This window comes from Drosophila subpulchrella, chromosome 3R (assembly GCF_014743375.2).
Source record: "Drosophila subpulchrella strain 33 F10 #4 breed RU33 chromosome 3R, RU_Dsub_v1.1 Primary Assembly, whole genome shotgun sequence".
NCBI lineage: Eukaryota > Metazoa > Arthropoda > Insecta > Diptera > Drosophilidae > Drosophila > Drosophila subpulchrella.
This window is the reverse complement of record NC_050609.1, coordinates 14,506,296-14,520,763: the sequence shown is the minus strand read 5'-3', so window position 1 is coordinate 14,520,763 and position 14,468 is coordinate 14,506,296. Positions and strand designations below refer to the sequence as shown.

The following is a 14,468-nucleotide window of genomic DNA, read 5'->3' as shown; positions in this document are numbered from 1 at the left end:
ACTGAAAGTCAATAACAAAAACTGTTGAAAGAATTGGGAAGTAAACACAGTTTTAAATTGCTCAAATTAAATTCAAAGTAAATTTAGTTGGAAAGAAACAATTAGCTTAATTTGTTTGTAAATAAACACTTAAAAAGATCTTGAACTCGCTGAAATAACTCCGCACCTCTTGTAGCAGTGTAGTGTTCTTCAGCGCTTGGCACTCTGGCCACACTTAACCCGCTGCATTTTCCTAACATCGTGAAAAAATCGGCGCGCCATTTCTGTCCACCGTTTGCGTCCGACTCGCTCTGTTTTTGCAGACTTGACAAATTCGCCAGTGTTTATTTGTTTGAAGCGGAGCCTGGCCTGCCCCCGACGACATCCGCACAGGCCCCGCCGCCCTAGATTGAGCAACGTGGTGAAATCGCAGCATTGCTCACTCGCATTCCGTCGAAGAACAAAGGAGGGGAGCTCCCGAGTGTATGTGTTTATTATCTGAGAAGTGGCAGTGAGCAACATGTTTGGCGGCACGAAACCCACCTTCGGCGCCACACCGGCGGCCACGAGCTTTGGCGGCTTCAGCGGCACCTCGGCGGCCGCTCCGTTTGGCCAGTCGGCGTTTGGCAAGCCGGCGGCCCCGGCGTTTGGGAACACCTCAACCTTTGCCGCCCAGCCGGCGCAGCAGTCGCTCTTTGGGGCGGCGGCCACGCCGGCGCAGCCAGCTGGAGGACTATTCGGGGCCAACACGTCCACGGCCTTCGGGAGCACCGCCACAGCGCAGCCCACGGCATTTGGAGGTTAGAGACGATCAATTGAAGGGTTTTCTTGTTACTTATGGTCCCATACCTTTCCTTACAGCCTTCTCGCAACCGCAGCAGACCTCGAACATTTTTGGATCCACCCAGGCGGCTGGGAGCACCTCCCTCTTCGGCCAGTCGACGCTTCCCGCCTTTGGAGCCGCCAAGCCGACAATGACGGCCTTTGGACAGACGGCTGCGGCCCAGCCCACGAGTTCTTTGTTTGGCCAACCGGCTGCCGCGACCAGCACGACGGGATTCGGATCCTTTGGTACCACGGCGCCCACGACCACAAGTGTCTTCGGCAGCGGCACCGCCTCGGCCTTTGCCCAGCCCCAGGCCACCGCTGTGGGGGCTGCCGGGGTCAATACGGGCACAGCCGTGGTCAAGTACCAGCCCACCCTGGGCACCGATACGCTGATGAAGAGCGGACAGCCGAATAGTGTGAACACCAAGCAGCACTGCATCACGGCCATGAAGGAGTACGAGGGCAAGTCGCTGGAGGAGCTGCGCCTGGAAGACTATATGTGTGGGCGCAAGGGCCCGCAGGCGGGCAGTGCTCCAGGGGCCTTCGGATTCGGCAGTCAGGTGACCCAGCCCGCCCAGCCGGCGGCCGGTGGATTGTTTGGCAACACTGCTCAGCCGAGCACGGGTCTGTTTGGCCAGACGGTGACCGAGAATAAGAGCATGTTTGGAACCACCGCCTTTGGGCAACAGCCGGCGACTAATAGTGCCTTCGGGGCACCGGCCCAGCAGAACAACTTCCTGCAGAAGCCCTTTGGAGCCGCAACCACCACGCCATTTGCCGCCCCGGCAGCAGACGCATCAAATCCTTTCGGAGCAAAGCCCGCCTTTGGGCAGGGTGGAAGTTTGTTTGGACAGGCACCTGCAACCAGTGCAGCTCCAGCTTTCGGGCAAACGAACACCGGATTTGGAGGATTCGGCTCCACTGCTGGCGCAACGCAGCAGACTTCTCTATTCGGAGCTACACCTGCCGCCGATCCCAACAAGTCGGCCTTTGGGCTTGGTACCTCTCAACCCGCAGCCACAACAGGATTTGGTTTTGGAGCTCCAGCCACGAGCACCGCAGGCGGAGGACTCTTCGGAAACAAGGCAGCAACAAGCTTCGCTGCGCCCGCCTTCGGAGCCACCTCCACTGCCAGCACCCCGTTCTCAAACTTTGGCCTCAACACCAGCACAGCCGCAACAGGAGGAGGTCTCTTCAACTCGGGTATGAACAAGCCAGCCACCTCGGGATTCGGAGGTTTTGGAACCACCAGCGCAGCACCTCTTAATTTCAACGCAGGCAACACGGGAGGATCGCTTTTCGGGAATACGGCCAAGCCGGCAGGAGGTCTATTCGGCGGAGGAACCACAACCTTGGGTGGCACGGGAGCTGCTCCAACAGGCGGATTATTTGGAGGCGGTACTAGCGGCTTCGGAGGCGTCGGTGGTTCCTTGGGCGGGGGCGGCTTTGGAATGGGAACGAACAACTCGTTAACCGGAGGTCTCATGGGCGCTCAGCCTACAATAGGTATTATGACGCCCTCGCACCAGCCCATACATCAGCAGATCCTGGCCAGGGTCACATCGCCCTACGGAGATTCGCCCATTTTCAAGGATCTGAAGCACAGCGACGAGGCAGACGCAACCAGGGCCACAAATCCAGCTGCCCAGCAGGCAGTGCTGGACATGAGCAGCAATCAGTACAAGATAGCCACCAAGAACAGTCCAGCCCCAGTAAAGGTGAAGGCGCTGGGCAGCACCCTGAACAAAAAATCACTGTTCGATGGTCTCGAGGAGTTCGATGCGACAGTGGAAGGCTTCAATCTTAAGCCCAATGCCAAGCGTTTGGTTATTAAGCCCAAAGTAAGGAACGTAGAGAGCGCAAATCCGTCCAACTCCATTGGCAGCGCTCCCAACACTCCGCTGTCTCGTCCCAAAGCGGCAACTCCCGGCAAAGAACGCGAATCCTTCGGCGGAGCCATTCCTAGTGAACCAGCACCACCAGCAGGGAACTCTCCCGGAACAGCAAATGGACGGGAAAGCCAGGATATCAGTCGTCGTGAGTCATGGCTGCATCCCAACAACCTTGAGAAGGTACGTCAGCATAATATTCAGACCGGATTGGACCAGGGATCGCCCCATAACAGCACCCTGAACGAGCTGGTGCCCCGCAAGCCGCTGGATACATACCGACCCTCGTCGACCGTTCGCCTTTCGGTGTCCACCATCCCGGAAAACCCGTTCGAGGATCAGGGTAGCACCATTGCACGACGGGAAACATTTACATCGGAGCAGGCCAACGACAGCGTGTTTTCGAGCCGGTCTCATGAGGCTGATGATTCTGCCGCGAACCGATCCCGCCTTGCCATTGAGGCAGCTGCTGCCGAGGCCGGCGACTACGAGTCCCATCCCACAGGCATTGTGCTGCGACGTGTGGGTTACTATACAATCCCATCGCTGGACGACCTACGCTCCTATTTGGCCGAAGACGGATCCTGTGTGGTTCCAAACTTCACGGTGGGTCGCGAAGGATACGGCAATGTTTTCTTCGGAAAGGAGATGGATGTGGCTGGCCTGAACCTCGATGAGATTGGTAAGAGATTTGTGTGTTCTATTATGTTTCGTTTGCTAATTGCATTTTGTATCACCACTCTTTGCAGTCCACTTCCGCAATAAGGAGATCATCATTTATCCTGACGACGACAACAAACCGCCCATTGGGCACGGCCTAAACCGAGATGCTCAAGTCACTTTGGACCAAGTGTGGCCACTGGACAAGACCAAGCACGAGGCCATCAAGGAGCCGCAACGCCTGCTCGAGATGGACTGGGAGGGCAAGCTGCGCCGTGTGTGCGATAAGAACGATACGCGCTTTATAGAATACCGTCCAGAAACGGGCAGTTGGGTCTTCCGCGTCAAACATTTCTCTAAATATGGCCTGGGCGACAGTGACGAGGAGGACGAGGTGCCCACCGACCCGAAGAAGGCCAAAATGACGGCTATCGAGGTCCAACAACGAGCAAACGCAGAAAAGATGACCCTCAACTCGCTGCGCCAGGCGCAGAAGATTTCGGAGGACGCCGCCCGTAGCTTGGATCCCAAGGCCTTGGTCGCTGGAGTAGCCAGCGGATTCCGACCAATGGACGACACCGCCGAGTTCCTGTTGATGGATAAAACACGTACGTAGATACTCTCTATAAAGGTCTTTAATTTAATTCGATGTAATTTAATGCGTACTCACAGAATTTTTCCAAGCTGGTGCTAACTCTGACTTCTCCATGTTCGATGCTCCGCGTCATCGTCCAAGTATCACCAGCCCCATAGTTACTTTGGCCCAGGATATGGTGGGAAACGAGCCGCACAAAATGCAGCTGATGAAGTCGTCCTTTTTTGTGGAGGACAACGCCAGCGAGGATGAGCCCATGGGTAGGTGGACAATCTCTTGATGCCTTTCAATCAAGGAATGCAAATATTTAAAGAATATTATTCAGAATGTGTATATTTTTTGTAGTATCTAGATCTTATAATGTTAATGGTTAATTGTCGAGCTAAATATGTATTGTTAACTTCCAACGAGATTTAATGGTTCTTGATCTTTGTCAATATCAATATTTATTCAAATGTTAACTTTCTAAAAGTAAAATATGTTTATTAAATAATAACATAATAAAGTTTAAAAAGCTTTTATCTTAATAAATGAATTCTGCTTAGTTCAATGGTAAATCATTATCACTTAAATTATACCATTACATATATTAAAAATCAGTGCACAATCACTCAAAATTTGAACAATACTCATGAATCTCTTCAGAGCCAGCTGGACGACTCCTTCGTCACCGCAAGTTTTTCAATGTGGAACCTAGTGCTTGGAAAGATGGCGCTTCTGAGAGCTCGAGTCAATACGATTTTGGACACCCATCACCTGCTCTGCCGGTCTCTTCCTCTGTCTCTGAGGCCAGCCTGATGTGTGATGCCCATTACGAGGAGGTACATTGTAAAAACCCATAGCCTCAAACCCCATTAATCATCCGTATCCGTCATCACGTATTTTAGACTTCGTCGATGGCAACTGGAAGCATTGTGGCTGCAGTCAAGGAGAAAAAGTCAGAGTTGGCAGTGGCCAAAGCCTTCAAGTTTGTGTGCAAGCCCAAGGTGGCTCCAGTTAAAGTGCACGCCACCACGGTTCCCTTGCCCAGATCCATTGCTCATGAAATGCGCGACAAGTGGGTCGCCGATCTGGGATTCTACAAAGGTCGCAGCTTCAAGCTTAGCTTTGGGCCGCAGAATTCTTTGGTGCTGCCCAACACGTTCAACAACATGCGGAACCTAAAAGAATGTAAGTCTGACAAAATATGAGGGGTCAATTTATAATAATTTCGTTTGCTTTAGTTACCGGACCAGCTCTTCCCGCCTCCATGGTATTCGCTCCTCGCTTAGCCACTGATATGTCGCCCAATGTAATGCAGCTGGTGCAGTTTAACATGGTCAAGGGCAACGAGGGTATCCGAGAGAGCATTGTTCCCCATCTGGAGGTTCAGTTGAGCGACTGCCTCTCCGTAAAGGTGGAGGACAGTGAGTGTCCGTACATACATCCAGACAGCGGCACAAAACTAGTTTCGAAGCACTTCTCCGAATCGCTTAAGCAGAGAAATGCTGGCCTCAAAGAGGACTACGCCGTGTCCGTGTGGTCGCTTCTGTTCGCTCTCTGGGGCGATCACGATGAACTGGTAGACCTGGAGAAGAACTCCCACTACATGGTCATGTGTCGTCGCAATTTGCTTTCCGAGTGGCTTGAGAATACGCTGATGGGCAAGGATCTGCTTTCCAAGAAGGTGAGCAGCCACAGCTACCTCGATCACATGTTGGAGTTGCTTAGCTGCCACCGTGTAAACGAGGCTTGTGAGTTGGCGATCAACTATGATGATGCCAACCTGGCTCTCATGCTAGCGCAACTCAGTTCCGGAGCTGTCTTCCGGCTGCTGATGGAGGAGCAGCTCTATGCCTGGCAGCAGAGCAAGTCGGATAAGTACATCGACCTGGAGCGTCTTAAAATGTACATGCTGGCAGCCGGAGTGCCCATGATGCAGTCCTCCAAGGGCGCTATCAATTTGCTGGAGGACAACAACTGGCTGACAGTGGTAGCCATGCAACTGTGGTACTTCACATCCCCGACCTCCACCATTACGGATGCCCTCAATGCTTATAACAACGCCTTCCAAGCGGAGGAGTGTTATGCAGAGCCCCCAAAACCCAGCTACAAGGATGCACCCACTGATACTAAGAAACCCGTCTACGATCTGCGCTACCACGTGCTCCAGCTGTACTCCAAGCGCACGCATTCCTTGGAAGAAACCCTCAACCCGATCACACATACCGCCGATCCAATGGACTTCCGTCTAAGGTGAGTTTAGAGATATTAAAAAAAGAATAGAAATAATTTGAATTTTCTAATTTTAGCTGGCTGCTATTACAAACTCTGCGAGCTCTTGGTTACCGCCACTGTTCGCCTTTGACAGAGGCGCGTCTCTCGGTGGACTTCGCTAGCCAGCTGGAGAACGAAGGGCTCTGGCAGTGGAGCATCTTTGTTCTGTTGCACATTAAGCGACGACCCCAGAGGGAACGAGCAGTCCAGCAGATGCTTCAACGAAATGTCAGCGTGTCCGCAAAGGTACCACTAAATGCGGAAGAGCGCTTTGTAGTCGAAGAGTTGGGTGTTCCGATGTCATGGGTGGACTATGCAAAGGCGGTAAAGGCGGGAGCATCAGGAAAACATCATCTTCAAGCCAAGTATCTCCTAAAGGCCAAACACTTTGCACCGGCGCACGATGTCATCTTCCAACACATTGCTCCTGATGCGATCATAAACGGTTAGCTCATTGTTATATATAGCTGTCCCCAAGATATTAAATTTTTTCTCTTCCTACCTTGCAGGAAAAATGGAGTACCTGCACAGCTTGCTCATTCAGTTCGAGGACACCAAGGGCAGCAGCATCCGAGTGCCCAACTGGGCCAACCAGGGCCAGATCTTTCTGGATTTTATCGACATCAGTGCCAAGTTTAAGCAGATCCGCAATGTGACCAATATTGCGGACATTAATGCGCGATGGGAAAACCTGAAGCCTCAGCTAAGCGAACTCTGTTCGCGCATCAGCCTGCTGCCGTGTCCCACCTCCAAACACCGCCTGTGCCAGAGCGAGATCTCGCAGAGCCTCAGTTGTCTGGTGCATGGCATGTGCATTGTCTGCCCCGAAATGGAGCCATCCTCAGTTCTGAAGGTGGCCCTGGAACGACTGCCGCTGCCGCAGGAGTTCTCCTCGAAGGAGCTGCGTATCTTGCTGGAGGAGCTCCTGGAGAAGATTGAGAACGAGCAACCATTCAGCGAGAAGCAGCAGCCTACCATGATGGAGACATAGGAGCAGAAAAACACAAAGCTTGGAGATACAATGTTTAGTTTAGGTTTGAAATAATTTAGGTATAATCCATGGATTAGCATTTCCCTCGCAAAGGCTAGAAGGCCAGCTGTAGGATAGGTTCGAGTGCTAGCATCATTCATTCGTGACTGCTTCATAGTTAAAAACGTTTCGTCAGAAAAGACCAGAAGAATAATATTTTTGTTGATTTGTTTAATTGATTTCTTTTTGATCGCTCTCGGTCGAAATTCTTAAATTTAGTGTCATAAGAAAGTAAATAAACTGTGTTTTTAACAACGATAAGCGAATCGGAATCATTTCAAATCCGATAGAGCAAAGCTGTGTCTATCGAAAGCTCTGTTGGAATCTAACCTGATCCGTCCAGCTGTAGAGCTAGATCAGTTCGCTTTCGGTCTCTGATAAGACCACAACGTATTTACTCTCTGGAAAAAGAGGTGCCCTCCTATTGTATCTAGTGTCAAACTATTGTCGGTAGTCATGGCCGCTGTTGCTCCTGCTGCTCCCGCTCCCTGGTGTGGACGCGATTCCAAGCCCCGCACCTACGAGAAGCACTCCCCTGTGGTTTGCTATGATAAGCCTGAGGCGTCGATTGTTTCGAGGGAGGAATACGATGTAAGTTTATCGGGGGTTTAAGGGGGTTCCTCTATAAATCACCGGGGCGGTAAGTTATCTTTAGAGAATTACAAGCACTTTTTCTTTTTTGACTATCTTGAAGTTAGAGACATATTTTTCATTAAATGATATGCCAAAATTCAGCATAGCTTTGGAAAATAAAAGATCCATTGATAAGTTATGTGCTTATAATTCCCCACAAATGGTATACCCCTTGATGTCAATCCCCCCTAATAATGGAAAACAAATCCTATTTCAGGATAAACGCTATCAGGCTCTGACTGGGGATCTGGTGGAGACGCTCGTGGTGCCCAAGCGGGAGGCTCGCACCTGGACAATGCAGGCGGGCGACTTGTGCCGCGTCACTATCCACGAAGGCAGCCAGGTGGGCGACATGAACTTCTGGAACCTGGAGAACACCGCCGAGCGCTTCTACTCGGGCAAGACGCGCCAGCTGCACTCGTCGCACCTGCGTGTCTACGATCGCCTGTGGAGCTGCCTGCCCCACCTGCGTCCCATGGCCACCTTTGTGTTCGACTCCCTCGCCTCCTATGGAATTGACGAGGATGGTGGTGCCCTGCACGACGTGATTGGAACCCGCTGCGACGACTACACCTACAAGCTGATCACGGGCAAGGATCGGGTGGGCAGTTGCCACAGTTCCCTGGTCAAAGCGGTGGTGGAGGAGCGCGGACTGACCGAGCAGGACGTGCACGACGTGTGGAACATCTTCATGTGCACTGGATTCACCCGGGAGACGCATCAGTACTTCTGCAAGCCGAGTCCCGCCCGCAAAGGGGATTTTATTGAGTTCGTGGCCGACATGAATCTGTTGGTGGCCCTGAGCGCCTGTCCCCAGGGCGACGTCTCCATCCAGGTGGGCGCCGAAGTGCCGGACGACAAGTGCCACCCCCTCAAGGTCGAGGTTTTCCGTCGAAAGTAACTCGACTCGTTTGTATTTGGTGTGGAGAAACCTGATTCAGAGTGCCATTTATGTAAACAGTGGATACGATTAGAGATGAGCAAGATCTGTTGACACGTAGTGACGAATTTTACTCACCTGATCAGCTTAAACACTTGTTTACAAATTTATTATTAAACATTGAGTTATTGCAATATGTATTGAGTTTTTATTTAATATATTTATATTATCAAGTTTGAGAACTAAGGAACACCTATTTAAGGACGTAAGGTTACTTTTAGAAGAAATCCTGATTAATGGGAAGAAGTTTATAAATGATTAAAACACAAAATTATTAAAATGAAAGTCCAAAATTAAACAAAATATTAAATTATTTAATTGCATTACATTTTAATGATTTAATTCACCTCAAAGAGGTGAGTTTCGGAACGCCACTGAATCTCGATTTCTAGGGTGACCAGTCTATCGAATTGTTCTGCCGACTCTTTTGTTGTCTTTTTGTTCGACTTTTGGCAAATGCTAAACAAACAGATTTTTGCGTGGAACAAACGATTAAAATGAGTGAGATTAGGGGCGAGAACCTGGAGCGACTGCGCAACTACATCCTGCACCCGGAGCTTTCCCTTCACAATCCTCTGCCCGATGTTTTGCCCCGCCAGTTCGATCCGATGCGCCTGTTGCATGTGCCCCGCTGCCCGGGAAGCACTAAGCTGGCCCCTCGTCGGGATCAGAGTGGCCAAATACTCGAGTTCGTGGAGGTGGACCTGGAGGATGTGGGCGCCAATGCCAACAACTCGATGTCCATGCAGCGGGAGCCGGGTCTGCTGGAGGAGGCGACGCGCGGCTCCCACTCCAACTTTCCATTCTGGCCAGGCGGTTTCGATGAGCAGCGCCAGCAGATCGCCGCCCTGGATGTGGACAGCTTCCAGTTCGGGGACAAGCTGCTGACGGTGCCACCGGGCTTTAGCTCTGGCCACGACTTCTCCCAGTCGCAGCCTGTTTCACTGCCACCTGTTGTCCCCGATTCCAGTAACGTGGACCTGTTGGAGAACCTAGAGCAGGACCTGGACGTCCAGGAGTGGATGAAGCTTACGCGAACTGAGGAGTCAAGCTCCTCTGGTCTCCCTCCAAATCCCAGCCAACGGAACGTTCAATTTCCCTCTGAGGAGTTCCAGGACGTGGACGATCAGATCATGAAGGCTGACCTGAAGCCAGTGCTAAACATCTCCACCACCACGAAGAGCTTCAAGAGCGACTGGGCCGAGATGGTGGACATTAGCCAACCAATCAACGACTTTAAGGAGCAGATACCCTGCCCGGCCATGGAATTCCCCTTCGAGCTGGACGTCTTCCAGAAGCAGGCCATTCTCAAGCTGGAACAGCGACAATATGTCTTTGTTGCAGCCCACACCTCTGCCGGAAAGACTGTGGTGGCTGAATACGCCATCGCCCTGTCCAAGCGGGATCTCACCCGCACCATCTACACGTCGCCGATTAAGGCGCTGTCCAATCAGAAGTACCGAGACTTCCGCAAGACCTTTAAGGACGTGGGACTCATAACGGGAGACCTGCAGATAGAGCCCACCGCCTCCTGCCTGATCATGACCACCGAGATCCTACGCTCCATGCTGTACTGCGGCAGCGAAGTTACCCGAGATCTAGAGTGGGTGATCTTTGACGAGGTGCACTACATCAACAACCCGGAGAGAGGTCATGTCTGGGAGGAGGTCATTATCCTCCTGCCGGATCATGTCAACATCATAATGCTGAGTGCGACTGTGCCGAATACCTTGGAACTGGCGGACTGGGTGGGGAGTACCAAGAAAAGAAAGGTATATGTTATTAGTACCCTAAAGAGACCAGTACCTTTGACTCACTTCCTCTACACTGGAGCCGGGGGCAAGAGCCGCGACGACATCTTTCTGCTGGTGGACGCCCATGGCAAATATCTGCAGGGTAACTACGAGAAGGCCGTGGAGCGCAAAAAGGAGATGCAGGGCAAGGCCAAGGGCGGCGGAGGCGGTCCAAAGAACTACGTGAATGCCAAGCAGGAGCAGTACACCTGGATCGGATTAATTGACTTTCTGAGGCGCAACAACAAGATGCCCGTGGTGGCCTTCACCCTGTCCCGCAATCGGTGTGACTCCAATGTGGCCGCCCTGCAGTCGGTGGATCTGAATACGGAAAAGGAGAAGGGTGCAGTGCAGAAGTTCTTTCTGCAGTGCCTGGCCAAACTGAAGCCGCCGGACCGTACTATTCCACAGGTCCTTGTACTCAAAGACGCCTTGGAGCGGGGCATTGGGGTGCATCACAGCGGCATCCTGCCCATTCTCAAGGAGATCGTGGAGATGCTCTTCCAAAATGGCCTGGTGAAGCTGCTCTTCGCGACTGAAACTTTTGCAATGGGTGTTAACATGCCCGCTCGCACAGTAGTCTTTGACTCCTGCAAAAAGTTCGATGGTCTGGAGATGCGCAACCTTAAGCCAGGAGAGTACATCCAGATGGCCGGCAGGGCGGGACGGAGAGGGCATGACGAGACGGGTACGGTAATCCTGTTGTGCAAGGGAAACGTCCCACCGTCGATGGAGCTGCGGCCCATGATCCTCGGCCTGCCCGAGAAACTGCAGTCGCAATTCATCCTGCGCTATGCTGTGATCCTCACATGCCTGCGCATCGAGAGTATCAAGGTGGAGGATATCATGCAATTCAGTTTTAAGGAGTTTAACCAGAAGCTGCAGTTGCCCACGCAGCAGAAGCAACTGCGCCTCGCTGAGGACAAGTTCGCCATGCTCCAAACCCTCGGCGAGCACCTGCAGCCGCTCGTCAACTTTTACGACAAAGCCGTCGAGTACTGGAAGGAGAAGCACCGCATCATGGTGGGTCCAAGTTTAAGAACGGCATCAAATTATGAGTTTAACCATTTCATATCTTTCAGAAATTCATTGTAACCCAGGCCAAGATCCAGAAGGAGCTGAAGGTTGGCCGCGTCATTGTCATTACCCAGGGCAAGCATTACAACAAACTGGCCATTCTACTCAACACCAAATCCGTCCCAGGCAAGGATACCGTCTATAAAGTGCTAGTGCTGGACCATCAGTTCAAAGCAAAGGATAGCGATAGCCTCCAGCGGGGCGAACTCTATTACAAAATACTCTCCCTGACGCCCAAGAACAAATTCTTCCAGCCAGAGGGAATTGGAGGACACTCTGTTCTGGACATCAAGGCCATGGACATTATAAGCATCACGAAGAACACATTTAAAGTCGATGCCGATGTCATCATCCGGAACTGGGAGCAGCGGCAGCTGGAGCGCTTCAAGGACACGCCGGCTGGGGGAACCGTGGTCAAGGCTGTGACGGAGCTGCATCAGCTGAATGAGAGTTACATCGCCAACCCGGAGAGCATCAAGTACGTAAACCTGTCCAAGGAGATCAACGTGAACGCAGACAGCGAGGTGGCAATGCTTAATTACGTAGATCATCTGGGCCGCCAGGTGGGCGACTTGCTGCCTCACACCAACATCGCCGGCTTCGAGCAGGAATTTACAAAGGTCTACGAGCGGCGGATGCTGGAGATCCATATCGAGGAGTTGCGGTTTAAGAACTCCGCGAAAAACCTGACTCTCTATCCGGACTACTGCAACAAGTTGCAGGTGCTTCGGGCTCTCAAGTACATAGACGAACTGGACGAGGTCACACTCAAGGGAAAGGTGGCCTGTGAGATGGGCCAGAACGAGCTTCTCATTACGGAGCTCATTCTGTGCAACATGTTTAACGATCTCGAGCCCGCTGAGATAGCCGCCCTGCTCTCCGGCCTCGTCTTCCAGGCGAAGATCCAAGGCGAACCAGTCATACCAGAGCCCTTGAAGAAGTGCGTGGCGGACTTCGAGAAGATCAACGATACCATTCTTGCCGAGGAGCAGCGCTTCCAGGCTGCAATCGAGGCCGAAAATCGTCTCAACTTCGGCCTGCTCGAGGTGGTCTACGAGTGGGCCAGGAACAAGGTAACCATTTGCTCTCTTGTACAATAATGTGTGTCGCTTAATTATCCACTTGATCTGATCCGCAGCCCTTTGCTGAGATTATGAAGCTGACTGAGGTGCAGGAGGGCATCATTGTGCGATGCATCCAGCAGCTAGACGAAACCCTGCGCGATGTCAAAACGGCCGCCATACGGATTGGCAATCCTGGACTGCAGTCCAAGATGGAAGAGGCGTCGGCGGCCATCAAGCGCGACATTGTGTTCACCGCATCCCTGTACACGGAACTGTAGTGAGAGGAGTTCGATCGCGAGAGGAAAGACGAGACAGAAATGTGATTTCTTACATCTATACATTATGCACGTGTCAATTACAATTCCAAAGGATACTTATAAAAAAATGTAAAAATATTTATGTGCAACGCGACGCGAGAAGGAGGAGGTGGTCTGGCGATAGAGCAGGATCGACGCCGCGCTGGGAAGCAATATTATCGCGACTCGGGCTTAAACTTGGGTGGCACCATCATGCCGGTCATATGCTTTTGTTTCTTTGCCTTCTTGGACTTTTTGGCGCCCGACTGGAAGTCATGCCAGCTATTGACGCGGCTCTGTCGCGACTCCTCGAAGTTCTGTTGCCATTCGCGGTCCGCCTTCATCCGCTCCATCTCCTCGATCTCGGTTTCGCGCTTCCTCTTGCGCTCCTCCTGGTCGCGCTGGTCGAGCTTCTGTCGCCGGCGCTCCATGTCGGCGAACAGCTTCATGACCATCACGTATATGGCATGCTTGTACTTGGTGGGATCGTCCTCGGGAATGGGCTCTGTGGGACGACCCTCCTTTTTGAGCTTTTTTCGCTTTTCTGCAATCTGAAAGGCAAATAATTATTAATAAATTATGGTTCTTTATTAGAAAGCAGCTCTAACGTTGGATTTTATTTTATTTTAGTGTGCATATAGAGAAAACAGAATAAGGAACCTCCCACAGAGATATCCCCGTACCCGGGAGAGCACCAAACAGATACATAGTTCCTCGATAAGGCTGCTTTGACTTGGCATCCCCACAGATCCGAGACTCACCATTTGATCCGTTCGCCCCTTGGCCTCCTCGTACACCTCCAGACACCTCTTGCGCGTGAGTTCGTTCTCCAGGATCTTCCAGGAACGCGACACAATATCGAATGCCATTTGAGCGCGCTCCTGGTTGTCGGGATTCTTGTCTGGATGGACGAGGATCGACAAGGTGCGGTAGCGCTTTTTTATGTCCGCCACCTCGACCTCGGGCTCGATTTGGAGCACCTCAAACGGATTGAGATTGAAGTACGTTGAACCTGGACGAAGTAAACGATCAATTTGTTGAGAAGGAGTTAAAACTGAATCACGTTTTTCAATTTCTTTCACCTGCAATATAGGCACAAAATCATTTACTCAAGTGTACATAATAATAATGGTTTATTTTAGTTTCGAGCGGCTGCCTTGGGAGGAGCCAGACTCAGTGAAAAGGGCGAGCCCGCGGTTCCGCCCGCCACACTTACTTCTGTGTAAAAGTCCTCGAACGTCTCCTGGGAGGTTCCCGGCTGGTCTCTGGTCGAAGAGGAGGACATGGCTGCGACAATAGCAACGCTTTTTGCGTTTTCCCTACAACAATTTCTGATAAAAATGCAAGTCTGTAGAGATGGGACAATGCCACGCGATGCTATCGATATATTAACTGGGCTTTGAAAAACTATCGAGGTTTTAGTATCGG

At 51.6% G+C, this 14,468-nt stretch overlaps 4 protein-coding genes across 5 annotated transcripts; 3 read left to right on the top strand and 1 right to left on the bottom strand.

Moving 5' to 3' along the window:
* The first annotated feature begins 53 nt into the window (after positions 1-53).
* Positions 54-7,498, top strand: LOC119545829 (nuclear pore complex protein Nup98-Nup96). Its single transcript, XM_037851734.1, has 9 exons — positions 54-779; positions 841-3,378; positions 3,446-3,964; positions 4,029-4,211; positions 4,597-4,772; positions 4,839-5,121; positions 5,175-6,186; positions 6,243-6,652; positions 6,717-7,498. The coding sequence occupies exons 1-9, from the start codon at positions 500-502 to the stop codon at positions 7,196-7,198; spliced, it is 5,883 nt and encodes a 1,960-aa protein (XP_037707662.1). The 5' UTR covers positions 54-499; the 3' UTR covers positions 7,199-7,498.
* A 104-nt stretch (positions 7,499-7,602) lies between these two features.
* LOC119545832 (uncharacterized protein C11D3.03c) lies at positions 7,603-8,946 on the top strand. Its single transcript, XM_037851749.1, has 2 exons — positions 7,603-7,828; positions 8,088-8,946. The coding sequence occupies exons 1-2, from the start codon at positions 7,694-7,696 to the stop codon at positions 8,769-8,771; spliced, it is 819 nt and encodes a 272-aa protein (XP_037707677.1). The 5' UTR covers positions 7,603-7,693; the 3' UTR covers positions 8,772-8,946.
* A 279-nt stretch (positions 8,947-9,225) lies between these two features.
* LOC119555456 (helicase SKI2W) lies at positions 9,226-13,129 on the top strand. The gene is made up of 3 exons (XM_037866860.1): positions 9,226-11,626; positions 11,686-12,753; positions 12,819-13,129. The coding sequence occupies exons 1-3, from the start codon at positions 9,308-9,310 to the stop codon at positions 13,020-13,022; spliced, it is 3,591 nt and encodes a 1,196-aa protein (XP_037722788.1). The 5' UTR covers positions 9,226-9,307; the 3' UTR covers positions 13,023-13,129.
* Positions 13,063-14,411, bottom strand: LOC119555463 (dnaJ homolog subfamily C member 8). 2 transcript variants are annotated; one of them, XM_037866872.1, is made up of 3 exons: positions 14,257-14,411; positions 13,802-14,122; positions 13,063-13,591 (listed from the first exon to the last, which is right to left on the bottom strand). In XM_037866872.1, exons 1-3 carry the CDS (start codon positions 14,323-14,325, stop codon positions 13,217-13,219), a joined length of 765 nt encoding a protein of 254 aa, XP_037722800.1. In that variant the 5' UTR covers positions 14,326-14,411; the 3' UTR covers positions 13,063-13,216. The 2 variants fall into 2 exon arrangements, with proteins under 2 accessions (XP_037722800.1, XP_037722809.1); XM_037866881.1 differs by having other exon boundaries at positions 13,802-14,052; positions 14,257-14,398.
* Positions 14,412-14,468: the final 57 nt, after the last annotated feature.

Excerpts from the sequence above, each read along its gene's own strand:
- LOC119545829 (XM_037851734.1), top strand. The coding sequence starts at position 500 with ATGTTTGGCGGCACGAAACCCACCTTCGGCGCCACACCGGCGGCCACG. Across the intron at positions 780-840 it reads GCAGCCCACGGCATTTGGAG|CCTTCTCGCAACCGCAGCAG; the intron begins GTTAGAGACGAT and ends CTTTCCTTACAG. Across the intron at positions 5,122-5,174 it reads CATGCGGAACCTAAAAGAAT|TTACCGGACCAGCTCTTCCC; the intron begins GTAAGTCTGACA and ends CGTTTGCTTTAG.
- LOC119545832 (XM_037851749.1), top strand. The coding sequence starts at position 7,694 with ATGGCCGCTGTTGCTCCTGCTGCTCCCGCTCCCTGGTGTGGACGCGAT. Across the intron at positions 7,829-8,087 it reads TTTCGAGGGAGGAATACGAT|GATAAACGCTATCAGGCTCT; the intron begins GTAAGTTTATCG and ends ATCCTATTTCAG.
- LOC119555456 (XM_037866860.1), top strand. The coding sequence starts at position 9,308 with ATGAGTGAGATTAGGGGCGAGAACCTGGAGCGACTGCGCAACTACATC. Across the intron at positions 11,627-11,685 it reads AGGAGAAGCACCGCATCATG|AAATTCATTGTAACCCAGGC; the intron begins GTGGGTCCAAGT and ends CATATCTTTCAG. Across the intron at positions 12,754-12,818 it reads ACGAGTGGGCCAGGAACAAG|CCCTTTGCTGAGATTATGAA; the intron begins GTAACCATTTGC and ends TCTGATCCGCAG.
- LOC119555463 (XM_037866872.1), bottom strand. The coding sequence starts at position 14,325 with ATGTCCTCCTCTTCGACCAGAGACCAGCCGGGAACCTCCCAGGAGACG. Across the intron at positions 14,123-14,256 it reads TCGAGGACTTTTACACAGAA|GTGAAAGAAATTGAAAAACG; the intron begins GTAAGTGTGGCG and ends CCTATATTGCAG. Across the intron at positions 13,592-13,801 it reads AGGGGCGAACGGATCAAATG|ATTGCAGAAAAGCGAAAAAA; the intron begins GTGAGTCTCGGA and ends TTTGCCTTTCAG.